Source organism: Macaca mulatta, chromosome 16 (genome assembly GCF_049350105.2).
Source record: "Macaca mulatta isolate MMU2019108-1 chromosome 16, T2T-MMU8v2.0, whole genome shotgun sequence".
Classification (NCBI taxonomy): Eukaryota; Metazoa; Chordata; class Mammalia; order Primates; family Cercopithecidae; genus Macaca; species Macaca mulatta.
In genome coordinates this window covers 19,913,893-19,934,347 of record NC_133421.1, presented here as the reverse complement: position 1 = coordinate 19,934,347, position 20,455 = coordinate 19,913,893, and the positions used below count along the sequence as shown (strand labels likewise).

General features: G+C 50.2%; 1 protein-coding gene across 3 annotated transcripts in view; it reads left to right on the top strand.

Moving 5' to 3' along the window:
- SHMT1 (serine hydroxymethyltransferase 1) overlaps positions 1-20,455 on the top strand; it is a 39,248-nt gene that overhangs the window by 17,602 nt on the left and 1,191 nt on the right. For all 3 annotated transcript variants that reach the window (XM_015118682.3, XM_077968700.1, NM_001257431.1), the window contains 8 exon segments: positions 1,097-1,212; positions 1,891-2,051; positions 9,079-9,160; positions 9,641-9,853; positions 12,966-13,082; positions 15,958-16,080; positions 18,857-18,973; positions 20,132-20,242. In XM_015118682.3, coding sequence (XP_014974168.1) covers positions 1,097-1,212; positions 1,891-2,051; positions 9,079-9,160; positions 9,641-9,853; positions 12,966-13,082; positions 15,958-16,080; positions 18,857-18,973; positions 20,132-20,242 — 1,040 coding nt within the window.

Sequence of the window (20,455 nt, the reverse complement as noted above, 5' to 3'; positions counted from 1 at the left end):
ATACAAAAATTAGCCGGACATGGTGGTGGACACCTGTAGTCCCAGCTACTCAGGAGGCTGAGGCAGGAGAATGGCGTGAACCCGGGAGGCGGAGCTTGCAGTGAGCCGAGATCGCGCCACTGCACTCCAGCCTGGGCAACAGAGCGAGACTCTGTCTCAAAAAAAAAAAAAAAAAATTACTGGCTTGAACCCAGTAATTTTTAGTACTTGAGTTATCAATATAATAAATAATAGATAATAAAAACATAAATATATGATAAATTTTGATATGCAGTTATTAAATTGAAAGTAAAATTTCATTAGAAATGCAAAAAGTCAAAAACAAAAACAAACTCTCTAGTCCTTGTTCCCCCATCTCTGGCAGCCACCATTCTATTTTCTGCCTCTATGAGCTTAACTACTTTAGGGACCTCATAAAAGTTGAATCATACAGTGCTTGTCTTTTGGTGACTGGTTTGTTTCACTTAGCAGAATGTTCTCAGACTCATCCCTGTTGTATTAATAGCATGTGACAGGATTTCTTTCCTTTTTTTTCTTCCTTTTTTTTTTTTTTTTTTTTGGAACAGGGTCTCACTCTGTTGCCCAGGCTGGAGTCCAGTGGTGTGATCACAGCTCACTGCAGCCTTTACCTCCTGGGCCCAAGTGAATCTTCCCTCCTCAGCCTCCCACGTAGCTGGGACTGTGGGCACACACCACCACACCTGGCTAATTTTTGAAATTTTTTGTAGAGATGGGGGTATTGCTATATTGTCCCGGCTGGTCTCAAACTCCTGGGCTCGAGCAATCCTTCCTTGGCCCCTCAAAGTGCTGGGATTATAGGCATGTGCCACCTCTCCTGGCCAAAACCCCCCCTTTTTATAGATGAGATACTTGCTCCAAGTTGCACAGCTGGTTTGGTCTCTTGACTCTAGATTCCAGAGGCATTGGTGGAACACTTGATCATGCTGGCTTCAGCATCTGCATGTTAACAAGCTCTTCTCGTTCGTTACTTCTCTGCACTTTAGTTTCACTGTCCCACCCCGAGCTTCTTTGGCCTCTGTGAAGCACAGATTTTCTGGGTCTGATTGGATCTAAGTCTCCTACTCTCCTCCCACAGATACTATGGCGGGACTGAGTTTATTGATGAACTGGAGACCCTCTGTCAGAAGCGAGCCCTGCAGGCCTATAAGCTGGACCCACAGTGCTGGGGGGTCAACGTCCAGCCCTACTCAGGTGATTGTCTCATCCACATGGCCTGGTGCAGCCTCATCATGTGCATCCCCCAGGGCTGACATGCACCAAGAAGCATCCTAAGAAGGACTTGCATCCTAAGAAGGACTGCCATAGGCCGGGCGCGGTTGGCTCACGCCTGTAATCCCAGCACTTTGGGAGGCAGAGGCAGGCAGGTCACCTGAGGCCGGGACTTCAAGACCACCTGACCAACATGGAGAAACCTGGTCTCTACTGAAAATACAAAAATTAGCTGGGTGTAGTGGTGCATGCCTGTAATCCCAGCTACTCAGAGGCTGAGGCAAGAGAATTGCTTGAACCTGGGAGGTAGAGGTTGCGCTAAGCCAAGATCGCGCCATTGCACGCCAGCCTGGGCAACAAGAGTGAAACTCCATCTCAAAAACAAAAAAAAAAAAAGAAGGACTGCCATAAATAAAAGATAAGCCATGCATCTCTCTGTATTGCCCTTGGGCTCCCAGCTCTGTACCCGCTCCCAGGCAGTGCCCTTTCTCTGAACTTCCTCTTTCAAGGCTGATGGTGAAGGGGCACCTCCTGGAGCTCAGGGAAGGCACGAGGCCTGTTCTTGCCACTCCTGGGTGAAGGCTTAGTGGCCAAGGTCCCGGATGCTACTTGGTACCTCGGTCAGAAATAATCGTGTCTCCTTTGGTCCACTTGTTTCAGGCTCCCCTGCAAACTTCGCTGTGTACACTGCCCTGGTGGAACCCCATGGGCGCATCATGGGCCTGGACCTGCCAGATGGGGGCCACCTGACCCATGGGTTCATGACAGACAAGAAGAAAATCTCTGCCACGTCCATCTTCTTTGAATCTATGCCCTATAAGGTAAGCATGTGTTTCTCTCCATAGCTTTTATTTCCTTGGGAAACCTCTGATGTTTGGCTCTGCCTGTAGGGATAAGTTTGGTTTATGTGTCACTATAGGAAGTCCCCACCTTGCACCATTTTTCATTTCCCTGCCGTGGGGACTCCTCAGGCTTTCAGGACCCGCTAGGGCAGCTGGGATGGAGAGACGAGGGTCTGAGCTGAGGCCATAGGGAAACCAGTGAGGGAGGCAACTACTGAGGAGAGTTCAGGTGTGGCAGGGGCAGTGGTAACTGCTGGGAATAACAACCCTGGGGAATAGCAACCAGGTCACTACAGTTGGACCCCAGCAACAGCCACCACCTCCACAGCTCTGCCCTTGCCTGGTGACATCTCTGCTCAGAGCCCCTGTGGGCCAGCAGCAGCATAAGGATGCAGTAGCTGCAGGGATGGCAGCATCCTCGGCTCCAGCACCAAAACCAGCAGCCCTGTGCCATCCACAGCAACAGTCCTCCATGGCCATGTTAGGGCCAGCCCCTGCCTGTGTATAGCGGCTACAGAGGAACAGACAGTGGTTTGACTTAGGACGTTCAACCTTAGGATAGTGCAAAAGTGACATGCATTCAATAGATATATTTCAAGCTCCCATACATCCGTTCTGCTTTTCACTGTCAATACAGTATTCAGTAGATTACATGAGATAGTCAACACCGTATTATAAAATAAGCTTTGTGTTTGACTCTCTTGCCCGGTGTAGGGTACCACAGTGTTCTCAGCATGTTTAAGGTAGGCCAGGCTAGATTGTGACGTTGGATAGGTTAGGTGTATCACATGCATTTTTGACTTTATGATATTTTCAGCTTAATGATGAGTTTATTGGAATGTAACCCCATAAGTTGAGGTATGACTTTATGATATTTTCAGCTTAATGATGAGTTTATTGGAATGTAACCCCATAAGTTGAGGTATGACTTTATGATATTTTCAGCTTAATGATGAGTTTATTGGAATGTAACCCCATAAGTTGCGGAGCACCTGTACTGTTCAGGTGTACACCCCATTGCCATTGCCACCCCACTGCAAATACCTGATAACACAGCCAGCCCAGCAGTGGAACCAGCACCCTCAGAACCAGTGCCAAGGGCTGCCTCTAGGGTGTGCAGGGCCCCAGGCAAATACTTGTTTAGCATGAGACCCTGTCTGTATAAACACTTGGGTCGAAAAATGCATGTAAGATGCGTGGGCTCATTCAGGCATGGTGATTTATCTATAAAGATAAAGGATCATGGGGAGAAGAGGTAACTTGCTTATTCTTTTAGTGTCCAGTGTTGGTGATTCTTTCTAGCATCCAGGAACCATCTTTTCATGTTCTTTATTAATAACTGTGCCATTCCTGCTTAGTTTCACGTTTGTTACCGTGAAAAAAGGCAGCAGTGCATCTTTCTCCTTGGCTGGCATTCCATGGTCTTGGGTGCATGCTGTGTGTACTCGGCCTTTGTCTCAGTGCTGGTGATTGTACGTGTGCTCTTTTTTGCAGTCATGTCTTTTCACAGAACGCCTAGGTGTTTGCAGTCACATCTCCTCACTGGCCAAGGCCAGCCTTGAAGCTAGATTTTGAAACATGTCACAATAGTTAACAAAACACTTTGCCTTGGCTGGGCTCGGTGGCTCACGCCTGTAATCCCAGCACTTTGGGAAGCTGAGACAGGCATATCACCTGAGGTCAGGAGTTCGAGACCAGCCTGGCTAACATGTTGAAACCCTGTCTCTACTAAAAATCCAAAAAATTACCCGGACGTGGTGATGCACACCCGTGGTCCCAGTGACTCAGGAGGCCAAGGCGGGATAATTGCTTGAACCTGGGAGGCGGAGGTTGCAGTGAGCCAAGATGGCTCCATTGCACTCCAGAGTGGGCGACAAGAGTGAAACTCCATCTCAAAAAAAAAAGGCTGGGTGCAGTTGCTCACACTTACAATCCCAGCACTTTGGGAGGCTGACACAGGTGGATCATGAGGTCAGGAGTTCGAGACCAACCTGGCCAACACAGTGAAACCCTGTCTCTACTAAAAATACATGGTGGTGTGCTCCTGTAATCCCACTCTTTGGGAGGCTGAGGTGGGCGGATCATCCGAGGTCAGGAGTTCGAGACCAGCCCGGCCAACATGGCAAAACCCTGTCTCTACTAAAAATACAAAAATTAGCTGGGCGTGGTGGTGTACACCTGTAGTCCCAGCTACTCAGGTGGCTGAGGCAGGAGGACCACTTGAACCTGGGAGGTGGAGGTTGTAGTGAGCCAAGACTGCAAAAGTGCACTCCAGCCTGGGTGACAGAGCGAGGCTCCATCTTCAAAAAAAAAAAAAAAATCTGCATCCCGCACCCAGCTGCCTCCAGCCACCCCCTGTCTTTGATATACATTGTTCAGGCTGCAGTCCTGTGGGCGTGGTGAGGGGACGCACCTCAGGATGGGCGTGGAGAGGTGGGGCCTGGGACCCTGGCCAGCTTGGGCAGCAGGAGGTGCAGCTCACCCACTGGGGGGTGATTTGAGTCCTGCCCTCAGTGGGCAGGAGGAGACAGACCTTACTGGCATTTACCAGCAGCCAGAGGCAGCTGACTTCCATCCCACTGGGCTGCAGAGTTGGAGGTCAGGGGGTGTCCTAGGGCCACTGCCCTGCCCAGCCTTCACCAGACCACCTGCCTCCACCTTTAGCTCCCGCCCCCCTCCACAGCAGGAGCCCCACAAAGGGCCAAGCAACAGCAATACCAACCTTCCATTTTGTGTTTTTGGCCCATCCCCACTGTGACTCGAGAATTCCTCCCTGTCCCTGGTCCTGAGTGACTACTGGGGTCTCCTCATCCTCTGTGCACTGTGGACCCCATCTGCAGTTTATTATAAATGCCTGCGAATTCTTCTAGGAGTTGTTCTGTTGTCTCACTCTCAAGATTAAAAAAAGGAAATAAAAACCTTTGAAAAATCTATCAAAAGGGGAGAAAGCAGCACAGACTTTTTGTTGTTGTTGTAATTGTGGCTACACAAAAAATTGTATTATCATGTCCGTTTTTTTCATCTTTTTTTTTTTTTTTTCTTTTGGTGGAGAACAAGGTCTCCCTATGTTGCCCAGGCGAGTCTCACACTCCTGGACTCAAGCTATCCTCCTGCTTCTGCCTCTCTAAGAGCTGGGATTACAGGCGTGAGCCACTGTGCCTGGTGAATTATGTCCATTTTTACTGGAGGTCAGCCATTGATATTTCATTTCATAAAACAGTTTCTTTGCCAAATTCAGGTGACTGAGAAAGAACCACACCCTTGAAGCAAAACACAGAAAACAAAACCACAAATCATCTTTCCACTTGACTTTCTAGATGAGGTCTTGGTTCCCAAAACCTTGCGGCCAAGCTTCTGTAGTTGGGTTGGATTGTAAGTGCCTTTTTTATTTGGAAAGAGGGACCACCAATCCTGAAACCTTTCACTCCAGATGTGCTGGTAGTTTCTGAGGGGGTCACCAAGGTAAGAGGAAGGAAGGTTGGGGCAGGGCCTTCAGAAGAGGGAGCCTCTCTGTCTCTGTCTCCTCTTTCCTGAGGCTTCTCAGATCCCAGAGCCCAGTTTTTCCTGTGGTGCACTCCATGCTCTGCTGGTTATGTGTGCTTCCCTGTGACTTTTTTTTTTTTTTTTTTGAGACAGCATCTGGCTTTGTCTCCCAGGCTGGAGTGAAGTGGCTCTATGTCAGTTCACTGCAACCTCTGCTTCCCGGGCTCAAGCGATCTTCCCTCTTCAGTTCCTAAGTAGCTGGGACTAGAGACGCATGCCACCATGCCTGGCTAATTTTTGTATTTTTTGTGGAGACGAGGTGTTGCCATGTTGCCAGGCTGGTCTTGGACTCCTGGGCTCAGCCGGAGCCTAACTCAGCCTCCCAAAGTGCTGGTATTACAGGCATGAGCCACCGCATCCAGCTGACCCTTTTTTTTTTTTTTTTTTTTTTTTTGAGACAGTTTCACTCTTGTCACCCAGGCTAGAGTGCAGTGGCACGATCTCAGCTCACTGTAACCTCTGCCTCCTGGGTTTAAGCAATTCTCCTCCCTTAGCTTCCCAAGTCGCTGGGACTGCAGGTGTGCACCACCATGCCTGGCTGATTTTGTGTTTTTAGTAGAGGCAGAGTTCCACCATGTTGGCCAGGCTGGTCTCGAGCTCCTGACCTCAGGTGATCTGCCCCGCTCAGCCTCCCAAAGTGCTGGGATTACAGACGTGAGCCACCATGCCTGGCTGACCCCTATGTTTATAGAAGTTTAATAAAATGAACTTCCTAAGAGATGTGTTTCCAAAAAAGAAAAATAAATTATTTTAAATTTTACATTGAGGTCTACAATCTGTCTGGAATTGACTTTTTTTTTTTTTTTTAACAAATTATATATAATTAAGGGATGCACAGTGATGTTATGATTTGTATACACAGTGCAGAATTATTGAATCAAGTTAACCAACATATCCCACTCCTTAAATATTTATTATTTTTCTTCCTCTCTAATTGCAACTTTGTACCCTTTGCTCAGTATCTCTCCATTATCCGCCACCCTTCAGTGACTGGTAACCACATTCTACCTTGCTTCTGTGAGTTCGTTTGTTTTATTTATTTATTTTATTTTATTTATTTCTTTTGAGACGGAGTCTCGCTTTGTCACCCAGGCTAGAGTGCAGTGGCGCCATCTCGACTCACTGCAACCTCCGCCTCCTAGGTTCAAGTGATTCTCCTGCCTCAGCCTCCTGAGTAGCTGGGATTACAGGCATGTGCCACCACGCCTGGCTAATTTTTGTATGTTTAGTAGAGACGGGGTTTCACCATGTTGGCCAGGCTGGTCTCGAACTCCCGTCCTCAGGTAATCCACCTGCCTTGGCCTCCCAAAGTGCTGGAACTGCAGGTGTGAGCCACCGTGCTCAGCAGTTCAGTTGTTTTAGATTTCACATAGAAGTAAGATCACACGGCCAGGTGCAGTGGCTCACACCTGTAATCTCAGCACTTTGGGAGGTCGAAGTGGGAGGATCACTTGAGTCCAGGAGTTTGAGACCAGCCTGGGCAACACGGCGAAACCCCATCTCTACAAAAATACAAAAATTAGCTGGGTGTGGTGGCACTGCCCGTGGTCCCAGCTATTCAGGAGGCTGAGTGGGAGAATCACTTGAACCCGGGAGGTGGAGGTTGCAGTGAGCCGAGATGGCACCACTGCACTCCAGCCTGGGCGACAGAGTGAGCCTCTGTCTCAAAAAAGAAGTGGGATCATGCGGTATTTGTCTTTCTGAGCCTGGCCTATTTCACTTAGCATAAGGTCCTCCAAGTTCATCGGTGTTGTTGTAAATGACAGAATTTCTTTTTTCAGGCTGATTATTATTACATTGTGTGTATATATGTGTCACATTTCCTTTGTCCATTCATCTGTTGATGGACATGGATTTTTTCTGTAATTTGGCAATTGTGAATAGTGCTGCAGTGAACATGGGAGTGCACATGTCTCTTTGACATACTGATTTCAAGTTCTTAGGATATAGATTCACAAGTGGGATTGCTGAATCTGGAATTGATTTCTTTGTGTGGGTGAGGCGGGCATCTGGATAACGTTTTTGTCCACATGGATGCCCAGTTGATCCAGTGCCATTAATTGAAAAGGTCGGCCGGGCGCGGTGGCTGAAGCCTGTAATCCCAGCACTTTGGGAGGCCGAGGCGGGCGGATCACAAGGTCAGGAGATCGAGACCACGGTGAAACCCTGTCTCTACTAAAAATACAAAAAATTAGCCGGGCGTGGTGGCGGGCGCCTGTAGTCCCAGCTACTCAGGAGGCTGAGGCAGGAGAATGGCGGGAACCCGGGGGGCGGAGCTTGCAGTGAGCCGAGATCGCGCCACTGCACTCCAGCCTGGGCAACAGCGTGAGACTCCGTCTCAAAAAAAAAAAAAAAAAAAGAAAAGGTCACCCTCTCCCCACTGCACTGTGGCGTCACCACTGGCATGGATCCAATGACCTGTGTTGCGTGTGGTTCTGCTTCTGGTTAAGCCAGATGCTTTGCCCTTCCACGAATGTATGCTGCCTTAATTACTATAATTTGTCAAGCATTTTGTGACACGAAATACACAAAGCAATGATGTTTCATGTAAAGGTTTGGTATGTCTTTCCTTTTATGGTTTTTGTTATTTACATTTCATTTTCTATCTTTCTTGCTTTTACATACTTTTTTTTTTTTTTTTTTTGAGATGGAGTCTCGCTCTGTCACCCAGGCTGGAGTGCAGTGGCACAATCTTGGCTCACTGCAAGCTCTGCCACCTGGGTTCACACCGTTCTGTCTCAGCCTACCGAGTAGCTGGGACTACAGGCGCTCACCACCACGCCCGGCTAACTTTTTGTATTTTTAGTAAAGACGGGGTTTCACCGTGTTAGCCAGGATGGTCTCAGTCTCCTGACCTCATAATCCGCCCGCCTCAGCCTCCCAAAGTGCTGGGATTACAGGCCTGAGCCACTGAGCCCGGGCCCTACTTTTTGTTTTTCAATGCTGTATCCAGTGACCTTGCTAAATTTGCATATTCTAACAGTTGGCCCCTTGCATCTTGATTTTCTAGGTATATTGTATTGTCTGTGTGTGATGTCAGTTTTTAAATTTCTTCTTTCCTAATTGTTATGCCTTTTGTTTCTTTTTCTTGCCTCATTATACTTGGAATAGAAGTGGTATTAGCAGGCATTTTGGTCTTGTTCCTGAAGGTAACTGTTTTGGTTTACGTTGTGTGGTCCTGTCGCATTTGTTGCATTCTGCAGGTGCTTTTTGGTTCCTTCTTGGGGGGTAGTGCCCCAGCAGCAGGGCTCACTACAACCCTGGGACTCCTCAGGGACTCCTGGGTCTCTGAGCCATACTTGGTTGAGCAGGCTGAACACACCGGTATCCTGTCTCACCCTCAAGTCTTCATCTAGGACATCGTTCCTTTTGTCATGGCGGGCGGAGTGAGTTCAGGTGGGAGGACAGGAGGCAGGTGTGGCTGGAGGAAGCCGCCTGAACCTGCCTCCCTGACATTCCACAGGTGAACCCAGACACTGGCTACATCAACTATGACCAGCTGGAGGAGAACGCACGCCTCTTCCACCCGAAGTTGATCATCGCAGGTGATGCGCGGGGTGGAAAGTGACCTTGTTCACCAGTAGCCTGGTGCCTCTTACAGAATGAGGATGGAAAGATGTTCCCACCCTGTTGAGCCCACTGCTAGTTTCTGCCCTGGATAACTGAGTTTCTGGGGTCCACATATATTAGTTTCTTTCAGGATACAGAGGTGTGTTTGCTGCTTTTTGTGCTACGTGGATTAAGATCTGAGACTGTTCTCAGAGAAGCATCTAGAAATGTCAGGCCCTGACTGGGTTGGCAATAGTAGTTGGGGAAATCTCAACCACCAAGACGTTGAAGAGTCAGACAGAGTGGTTGCCTTTAGCACAGAGGTGCTTTTTGAGGGCATTCTCCATTTTTGCTCTGAGATTTTAGGGGAAGAAATCTCTGGGCTTTCAGATCTACGTATCTAGAGGCCAGTGTGAAGCCAACTCAGCTGGCCCATAGACATCTCTGATGCAACTGTGTCACTTTTCCTGTCTCAGGAACCAGCTGCTACTCCCGAAACCTGGACTATGCCCGGCTGCGGAAGATTGCAGATGAGAACGGGGCATATCTCATGGCGGACATGGCACACATCAGTGGGCTGGTGGTGGCTGGCGTGGTGCCCTCCCCATTTGAACACTGCCACGTGGTGACCACCACCACTCACAAGACCCTGCGAGGCTGCCGAGCTGGCATGATCTTCTACAGGAAAGGTGTGCTCCCGAATGTTGGGTACAGACGGGTACCATGGTTTACATTTCTCCTGTGGGGGTTCAGATTCAGTTGAGGGAGCTGGGAAAAACTCTGACCTGGGATCCCTGGAAAATCTTAAGATCCCAGTCCCTTAAAGAGCTGCTTAGGGGCCGGGCGCGGTGGCTCAAGCCTGTAATCCCAGCACTTTGGGAGGCCGAGACGGGCGGATCACGAGGCCAGGAGATCGAGACCATCCTGGCTAACACGGAGAAACCCCGTCTCTACTAAAAAATACAAAAAACTAGCCGGGCGCGGTGGCAGGCGCCTGTAGTCCCAACTACTCGGGAGGCTGAGGCAGGAGAATGGCGTGAACCCGGGAGGCGGAGCTTGCAGTGAGCTGAGATCCGGCCACTGCACTCCAGCCTGGGCGGCAGAGCGAGACTCCGTCTCAAAAAAAAAAAAAAAAAAAAAAAAAAAGAGCTGCTTAGGAAGAAGCAGTGACAGGCTTTACAGAAAGGATTCCCGGCGGGGCGTGAGGGCTCACACCTGTAATCCCAGCAGTTTGGGAGGCCGAGGCGGGCGGATCACAAGGTCAGATCGAGACCATCCTGGCTGACACGGTGAAACCCTGTCTCTACTAAAAACACAAAACATTAGCCGGGTGTGGTGGTGGACGCCTGTGGTCCCAGCTACTTTGGAGGTTGAGGCAGGAGAATGGCGTGAACCCGGGAGGCGGAGCTTGCAGTGAGCCGAGATCGCGCCACTGCACTCCAGCCTGGGCGACAGAGCGAGACTCCGTCTCAAAAAGAAAAAGAAAAAAAAAGAAAGGATTCCCCAGAAGGAGGCTGTCAGCCACAGCTCCTGCTTCACTTTTGTGTGTCCAGGTCCTAGGAACACAGGAGGGGGATCAGCCACCACTACCTGAATTAATCCTTCCCTTGAGAGGCAGGTGTTTGAATGAAAGGAGGGTACATGGCTGGCTGGGGGCTACTGGGAGGCCTCACAAGGCTGCATTATTCTGGTAAACTTACAGTGGTCTGTCATGTTTCTTAAAGAGAAAGACGGTAGTCAAACTAGAAGACATGGATGTATAAACATTAATATCATTTTAGTGAAGGTTTTTCTTTCCGTTACCTTATAACCTACCCCTAGGCACTCCCTTTATTTTCGAATTCCCTTACCTGGGAAAGCCTGTTAGTGGTCAGGTCATCATTTAGCCTGTGGTGAGACTTGATGTGCCAACTTTGCATCGGCAGAGACACCAGCCCACTGGTGACTATATTACTCTTACCTGATGCAGGGTCTTCTTGCCCAGCCCCTGGCTGGGACTAGACACAGCCACATGCCCCCTCAGCTTCTCAACACCCATTGCCTCTCTGCTCCTCTGAGCAAATTCTTTAGCTGTGCTGATGTTTCTGAGGCAGGTAGCCATTCCCACCTGCCCGGGAGTCATTTGTTTTTTTCCCCCACTGTGTGTTGATGTGATTCATTTCACCCAGTGCTGAGGGATTCTGGAGCCAGCCTGTCAGAGCAAATACTTGCTCCGCTGCACACCCGCTGTATGACTTTGGGCTGGTTGTGCAGCCTCTCTGTGCCTCATTTCCTCACCTCTAGAGTGGGGACTGTAATAATAGTACCTGTCCCTTTGGACTGCTCTTTTGAGGATTAAATGAATTTATGTAAAGTGATTAGAGCAGTTCTTGGCTCACTAGAAGCTCTAGATAGATGTTAATTGTTATAGATTATGACTGAATAGTAGCTATTATTGATGGTTAACTTTTTCTCAGAAAGGAACCTTGTTTTCCATCTTCAGCCACATGAGCTTTGTCTTCAGCACATCTTGGAGACTCTTTACATTTTATTTTTGGGGACAGGGTCTCAGTCTGTCACTCAGGCTGCAGTGCAGTGGTACAATGGAAGCTCACTGCAACTTCAACTCCCTGGGCCCAAGCAATCCTCCCACCTCACCCTCCCATGTAGCTGGGACCACAGGTGCGTGCCACCATGTCTGGCTAATTTTTAAATTTTTCTGTGGACATGGGTTCTCTCTTTGTTGCTCAGGCTGGTCTTGAACTCCTGGGTTCAAGTGATCCTCCCACCTCTGCCTCCCAAAGTGCTGGGATTACATGGACTTTTTTTTTTGCCCCGGAGACAGAGTTTTGCTCTTGTCGCCCAGGGTGGAGTGCAGTGGCGCAGTCTCAGCTCACTGCAACCTCCGCCTCCCGGGTTCAACCCGTTCTCCTGCCTCAGCCTTCCAAGTAGCTGGAATTACAGGTGTCTGCCACCACGCCCAGCTGATTTTTGTATTATTAATAGAGACAGGGTTTCACTATGTTGACCAGGCTGGTCTTGAACTGACAGTTGATCCACCTGCCTCTGCCTCCCAAAGTGCTGGGATTACAGGCGTGAGCCACCGCGCCCGGCCACATGGACATTTCTTTAAGGAAAGATGTCCAGGGCAAATTCTTGAATTCTTGGTTACAATGTTAGTGGAGGGAAATTTCTGTCCTTTTTTTTCTTTCTTTCTTTTTTTTTTTTTTGAGACAGAGTGTCACAGTGTCACCCAGGCTGGAGTGAGCTCTCGGCTCACTGCAACCTTTGCCTCTCGGGTTCAAGCGATTCTTCTGCCTCAGCCTTCTGAGTAGCTGGGACTACAGGTACACACCACCATGCCCGAGTAATTTTTGTATTTTTAGTAGAGATGGGGTTTTGCCATGTTGGCCAGGCTGGTCTCAAACTCCTGACCTCGTGATCCACCCACCTTGGCCTCCCAAAGTGCGGGGATTACAGGTGTGAGTCACTGCGTCTAGCCTGTCCTTTCATTTTTAAGGCCTTGTTATAGTCATGTTAAGAAGAGATGCCATCAGAGGAGGCAAGTGAACAGTTGAGGTGCTGAAACCAGCATTCTAGCCAGTCATCCATGATGTCCTTGTTGCCAAAGAATAAGGATACTGGTCTGCCCTCAGGAGGCAAGGGCCCCCGTCTGCTCCGCTGTGTTACAAACCAGTTCTCCATGCCAGGATAAAGGCCAGGCTTGTGCTTGATACTTCCCTGGCCAGTCTGGGTTTGAGCCTAAAATGAAAAAGAGGGGACAGTCCATACGATCCCATTGTGATGTTTTTCTTCCTCTAGGAGTGAAAAATGTGGATCCCAAGACTGGCAAAGAGATTCTGTACAACCTGGAGTCTCTTATCAATTCTGCTGTGTTCCCTGGCCTGCAGGGAGGTCCCCACAACCACGCCATTGCTGGTAAAACATCATCTGCTTCTGCTCATCCTGTGGCCCCTAATTCCCATCTCACCTGTCCTCCAAAATCGTGTGCCAGGACTTCCATGCTAGGGAAAAAGCTGGAGGGCTGTCTCTGTCCAGGAGATGCTAACACAGAGTAGGGCATGGTTGAGACTGGCCTAAGGTAGGGACAATAGGGAATGGCATCCACTCCATGTGTACGGCCACCCAGAGGCAAACCTGTGGGTCAGGCTGGGTTTTGTAAAGTACGTGGAGCCCTCTTAGGGAAGGAATCTGACAGTTAGGAGAGGGCAAAGCACAAGTGAGAGAGATTGGGGTCCAAACCCTGCAGGATGAGCCCCCTTGCCCTTGATGGACCTGGCCTGTGGTGGTGGAGGCCCCTGTGTCTGAGCCTCCCACCCTGCACCAGTGCCACGTCAGTGACTCCTGAGTCAGATTCCATGACTGCCCAGCAGGTTCTCATTGACTTGCTCTTTTTCTCTTTGTACAAGTAGCTTAGGACATTTGTGATGACTCAAGAGTTATCCCACTGCCTTTGTGGAACAAGGACATTGGTAGAACTCATTCCCGCTAAGGGGCTCAGGATGAAGGTGTAGCTTCTCGTTCAGGAGACGCACGAGCACTTCTAGAGAGGAACCAGCGATCAGGAGATATTGGGCATAGGGGTGGAAGGAGCTGGGGTCCCAGGCGTGTTCTCATGTTCTCCTGTCACACCTACACACTTGGCACCCATGGCTGCTTCAACTCTGGGATGCAGGGATCACCCCATCCCCAGCTGCTCTGGATGCCCTTTCCAGTTGTTTTCACAAGTATCGATAGGCGGCTGTGTGCGGGACACAGGCCTGTGGCTTCTCCTTACCCTCCATTCTCTGTGTCCCTTGAAGCAGCGCTCAGGACTGAATGCAAGGTACCAGATGAGTCTGAACGGTGGTGCAGGGTAGGACGAAGGCTGCACCTCCTACCTGCGCTCTGACCTGAGAGAGCTGCATAATCTGGCGTCAAGAGCATCAGCTCTTAGGGCTGCTAAGTAATCATTTTCACACATCAAGATTAAAAAGGATGTAAAATCCATCTTGCTTAACAGCTTTGGTATGGTAATGTTAGCACAGAACTTCCACGCTTAGGGAAACTTCCACGCTTACCTCAACAGCAGTTCCTCAGAGAAGCATATCAGCTGGGCGCAGTGGCTCATGCCTATAATCTCAGCACTTTGGGAGGCTGAGGCAGGCGGGTCACTTGAGCCCAGGAGTTCGGGACCAGCCTGGCCAACATGGAGAAACCCCATCTCTACTAAAAATATAAAAAATTAGCCAGGCGTGGCCGGGCGCAGTGGCTCACGCCTATAGTCCCAGCACTTTGAGGCTGAGGTGGGTGGATCACTTGAGGTCAAGAGTTCCAGACCAGGCTGGGCGCAGTGGCTCACGCCTGTAATCCCAGCACTTTGGGAGGCCGAGGCGGGCAGATCACGAGGTCAGGAGATTGAGACCACGGTGAAACCCCATCTCTTCTAAAAATACAAAAAATTAGCCGGGCACGGTGGCGGGTGCCTGTAGTCCCAGCTACTCGGGAGGCTGAGGCAGGAGGATGGCATGAACCCGGGAGGCGGAGCTTGCAGTGAGCTGAGATCACGCCACTGTACTCCAGCCTGGGCAATGGAGCAACACTCTGCCTCAAAAAAAAAAAAAAAAAAGAGTTCCAGACCAGCCTGGCCAATATATAGTGAAACCCTGTCTCTACTGAAAAATACAAAACTTAGCTGGACATGGTAGCACATGCCTGTAGTCCCAGCTACTTAGGAAGCTGAGGCAGGAGAATCGCTTGAACCTAGGAGGCAGAGGTTGCAGTGAGCCGAGATCGCGCCACTGCACTCCAGCCTGAGCAACAGAGCAAGACTCCCATCTCTCAAAAAAAAAAAAAAAAAAGGCCGGGCGCGGTGGCTCAAGCCTGTAATCCCAGCACTTTGGGAGGCCGAGACGGGTGGATCACGAGGTCAGGAGATCGAGACCATCCTGGCGAACACGGTGAAACCCCGTCTCTACTAAAAAGTACAAAAAACTAGCCGGGCGAGATGGCGGGCGCCTGTAATCCCAATTACTTGGGAGGCTGAGGCAGGAGAATGGCGTAAACCCCGGAGGCGGAGCTTGCAGTGAGCTGAGATCCGGCCACTGCACTCCAGCCCGGGCGACAGAGCGAGACTCCGTCTCAAAAAAAAAAAAAGAAAAAAAAAATTAGCCAGGTGTGGTAGGACGTACCTGTAGTCGCACCTACTCAGGAGACTGAGATGGGAGGATCATCTGAGCTCAGGAAGTCAAGGCTGCAGTGAACTGTGATCATGCCACCGCACTCCAGCCTACGCAATGGGAGTGAGACCCTGTTCAAAAAATATAAAAATAAAAAATTTTTTTGGCTGGGCACGGTGCTCATGCCTGTAATCCCAGCACTTGGGGAGGCCAAGGCAGGTGGATCACTTGAGGTCAGGAGTTCAAGACCAGCCTGGCCAATATAGTGAAACCCTATCTCTACTAAAAATACCAACAAAAGTTAGCTGGGCGTGGTGGCATGTGCTTGTATTCCCAGCTATTAGGGAGGCTGAGGCAGAAGAATCACTTGAACCTGGGAGGCAGAGGTTACAGTGAGCCAAGATCATGCCACTGCACTCCAGCCTGGGCGACAGAAGTGAAACTCCATCTCAAAAAATAAATAATAATAATAAATTTTTAAATATATCATTTTGGAGGAAAATGTAATCCAACCCAAAAGCAAGGGGTGACATTGAAAAGCAAGGAAGCTTGAGTAAAAACAGGAATGTTGTTTGACTTATCATCTGTGTATGATTTTATCCTGTTCTCCTGACCTATTGTCTCTTCCTGTCCAGGGGTTGCTGTGGCCCTGAAGCAAGCTATGACTCTGGAATTTAAAGTTTATCAGCACCAGGTGGTGGCCAACTGCAGGGCTCTGTCTGAGGCACTGATGGAGCTGGGCTACAAAATAGTCACAGGTACAGACACAGATGGTGTTCAGCAGGCCTGTTCTTGTGGTTGCATTAGGGCTTGCTCCTCAGTTTGTGCAACCGGGATGTGGTCCAGGCTCTGCTGCTGCAGCTGCAATGACTGGGGCCCACCTTGGGAGGAGGTCAGCCTCACCTCCAGCTGGAAAGCCTCCCCCTGCCTCAGACCAGCCAGCTGCCCCCTTGGGTGAGCCACAGATGTTGGGAATAGTGGCTGTGATTGGTCACCAGCATAAGGACTGCATGTCCTCAGAACAGCTTTGCAGGATGACCTGAGGCTCACGAGAGGTTGGACTGTAGTGGTCACACACCCGGTAGGTGGCAGAGCCAGGACTCTGTGGTGATGCCTGGCACTGTGCCATGGGAGTGTCTTCTCTCACCCCGCTGAGCTGGGTGCATGGGCTGTCCCCTCCCAGTTTGCTGCATGTTCCTGGGGAGTTGGCTTGCTATAGCCATGTTTGGATCTGTACATTCTGGAGCTGTGGGCTGTGAATGAGATGGACTTCCCAGGTCAGGGCCCCACTGTGGGGTGCCATCCACCTCACAGCCACTGCAGGTTTCCACGGGGAGAGCGCGTTCTTTTTGGCGGGCAGCATACTCGATCCTCCTGAGGAAGGGCGACTTGATACCGAGTCCCACGAGACTGCCGGTTGTGCTAGCAGTGGTGTGGTCCAGGAATGTGGGTCCTGCTGTGTGTAGACCTGAGTGCCCACTCTCTGCACCATGCCCTTTGCCCTTTACAGGGATCACAGGACCCCTGGTCTAAGGAGTGGGGCTCCCACCCAATCCTGCATGTGTGGCAGCACCTGGAAAGGCCGGGCCAGTGGTGTCTCCTCAGCAGTACCAGCCACACCCTCTTTTATGTTCTACTTCACTTACTTTCTGTTCTCCCTTCATCCTCCATGTCTTCAAATAACAAAGCCCAAGAAGTCCTCATGTGGACTGTGACCTTCAGGGTGCTTTAGCTCAGGAGTCCGCAACCTCCAGGCCACGGACTAGTACTAGTTTGTGGCCTGTTAGGAACCTGGCTGCATAGTAGGAAGTGAGCAGGGCCGAGAGCATTGCCACCTGAGCTCTGCCTCCTGTCAGATCAATGGCAGCATTATATTCTCACAGGAGCTGAACCCCGTTGTGAACTGCACATGTGAGGGATCTAGGTTGGGCCTCTTTAGAGAAACTATCTTTTTTTTCCTTCTGATTATACCTGCATCCTTCTGAGAATCTAATGCCCGGTGATCTGAGGTGAAAATTTCATCCCCAAACCATCCCCCAATGCCATCCGTGGAAAAACTGTCTTCCACAGTTCCTGGTGCCAAAAAGGTTGGGGACCACTGCTTTAGGTCCCTGTTTCTCAAACTTGGATGTGCACACCACCCCTGGGGCTGCTGGTACGATGCAGATTCTGACCAGGTCTTGGGTGATGCTGGTCTGGGAGCCACCCTTGGAGTTGTGAGGGTTTAGGCCATAGTCCCTGTCACCATGGGCATCTCATGGCATGGGCCTGCCCTCTCCCTGGTGACTTTGTCATTGTCACTCTACCCTCTGAGGGCCCGATGCACACGGCTGAAATAGATAATGCTTGTGAATGCCCGCTTTGGTGCCTGGCACTGTGAGAAGCACTGTGTCCGGTATCTTACTTAAACCTCATGACAGCCCTGTGAATTACTGGTGTTTTTGTTACAAATGGGCATCTGAGGTTTCACAATGTTGAGCTGCCTGCCTAAAGCCACACAGCAAGTGAGTGGGCACAGCTGGGGGGATGCAAAGCCAAGCTGGAGCCCTAGCTCGCCCGTATCTTCAAAGGGATCCCTGCAACACAGCCCAGAAGCAGAGGCCCTAGTGCCGTCAGCACCCAAGGCAATACCCCGGCTTAATGAAGGTTCAAAGTGAAAGGATCCTCCTGTGTGACCTCGGACCAGGCGCAGAAAACTCTGTTAGCCTTGCTGTTGTCACCTTACCACTTTGATAATACCATCAGCCTCAAGGGATCCGGGAAAACCTACCACAGGCTACAGTGTCTGGCACCTAATGTGCTCCGTGAGCATGCCCCTTACCCCCAAAGTAACTTGAACCACTGTCCAATACTCGTGCTGCCTTCGGGGGAGCCTTTACCATCCATGTTAGAGAAATGCCCAAGCAACGTGTCAGAGAAACGTGTCTGAGCAACGTGTCCTCAGGGAGCAGCCTGAGGAAGCTGTCCCTTCCCAATGGGAATGTCAGGCCCTCTGCTGTATGATCAGTTACCCCTTTCTTTTTTTTTTTTTTTTTTTTTTTTTTTGAGACGGAGTCCTGCTCTGTCGCCCAGGCTGGAGTGCAGTGGCCGGATCTCAGCTCACTGCAAGCCGCCTCCCGGGTTTGCGCCATTCTCCTGCCTCAGCCTCCTGAGTAGCTGGGACTACAGGCGCCCGCCACCTCGCCCGGCTAGTTTTTTGTATTTTTAGTAGAGACGGGGTTTCACCATGTTAGCCAGGATGGTCTCGATCTCCTGACCTCGTGATCCGCCCGTCTCGGCCTCCCAAAGTGTTGGGATTACAGGCTTGAGCCACCGCGCCCGGCCAGTTACCCCTTTCAAAAGTGCTCTATCCTTCCTTTCACATTCTTAGGCATGCACATCTCTCGTGGGCATTAGAATCCCGGGCCATGTGGTGGGGGTGCTCACCTTCCTGACCTCATCTGCTTTGGCCGCCTTCACCCTTGCCTTCATGTCACAGATTCCTTCACGGCATAGAATTAGCCTGCATTTCTATGTGTCCAACTTTGTTTCCAGGTGGTTCTGACAACCATTTGATCCTCGTGGATCTCCGTTCCAAAGGCACAGACGGTGGAAGGGCTGAGAAGGTGCTAGAAGCCTGTTCTATTGCCTGCAACAAGAACACCTGCCCAGGTGAGAATCATCCTTGGCCTTCTCCTTCACTCCTCTCCCATCTGCATTTCTTCTGGCCAGAGTTGTAGCTGATGAAGATACTGGCTCTGGAGACAGACCTCAGATAAAAACTGGAGTGGGGATGGGGCACGGTGGCTCACGCCTGTAATCCCAGCACTTTGGGAGGCCGAGGCAGGTGGATCACTTGAGGTCAGGAATTCAAGACCAGCCTGGCCAAAATGGTGAAACCCTGTCTCTACTAAAAATAGAACAATTAGCTGGGCATGGTGGTGCATACCTCTAATCCCAGCTACTCGGGAGGCTGAGGCAGGAGAGATGCTTGAACCCGGGAAGCAGAGGTTGCAGTGAGTGGAGATTGTACCACTGCACTCCAGCCTGGGCAACAGAATGAGACTCTAACAAACAAACAAACAAAAAACTGGACTGGGCACGGTGGTTCACGCCTGTAATTCCAGCACTTTGGGAGGCTGAGGTGGGTGAATCACGAGGTCAGGAGATTGAGACGGCTAACGGTGAAACCCTGTCTCTACTAAAAATGCAAAAAATTAGCCGGGCGTGGTAGCACACGCCTGTAGTCCTAGCTACTCGGGAGGCTGAGGCAGAAGAATCGCTTGAACCTGGGAGGCGGAGGCTGCAGTGAGCTGAGATCACACCATTGCACTCCAGCTTGGGTGAGTGAGGCTCTGTCTCAGGAAAAAAAAAACTGGAGCAGGGGCGGGGACCATACCTTGGCTGTCTCTCGGCTGCACCTTTGTACTTGGCCCTGACCCTGCCAAGGAGCAAAAAGACTGATGTGGAGCCGTTGGAGGTGGTACATTCATTAGATGAGGGAGGTCAGAGGCTGCATTTTTCTCTGGGTTGTTAACAAAATATTGATGATGCATCTCAGACCCAGACAGATGTTAACCTCATTTTTAGGAGCAAGGGGCACATCAGACCACTTTGTGTACTAGTAATTAAGTAAGAACGGCCAAAACGTGGTTGTGCCTCCTTGTGCCTTGCGTTCTATTTTAGTTTCTGAATCAGTTGTACTCTCCTTGCTACAGCCAGCCAGTATCCTCAGGCCAGTTCTCTTTTGCCCACGTGTCCCTTTTTAAATGCACCATTGTCACAGTGGTGACAATGTGGCGTAGGGACAGAGCCCCATTTATCTTGTAGGTGACAGAAGTGCTCTGCGGCCCAGTGGACTGCGGCTGGGGACCCCAGCACTGACGTCTCGTGGACTTTTGGAAAAAGACTTCCAAAAAGTAGCCCAGTTTATTCACAGAGGTAAGGATAAGCTTTTGGAAGTTGCCACATCTTATCGTGTGTATTTAGTTTCTGATTGTGATGAGTAGCTGAGATCCTGCCACTGAAAGACAATTCTGCACCAAGGCTGAGTGTTGGGGTGGGAGACAGCAAAAAACACTTACGTAAATCACCTTGTCTGAGAGGTTTATAAATTTGGGCTACCCAGGACATCTAAGGGTGGGTGCATCCGAG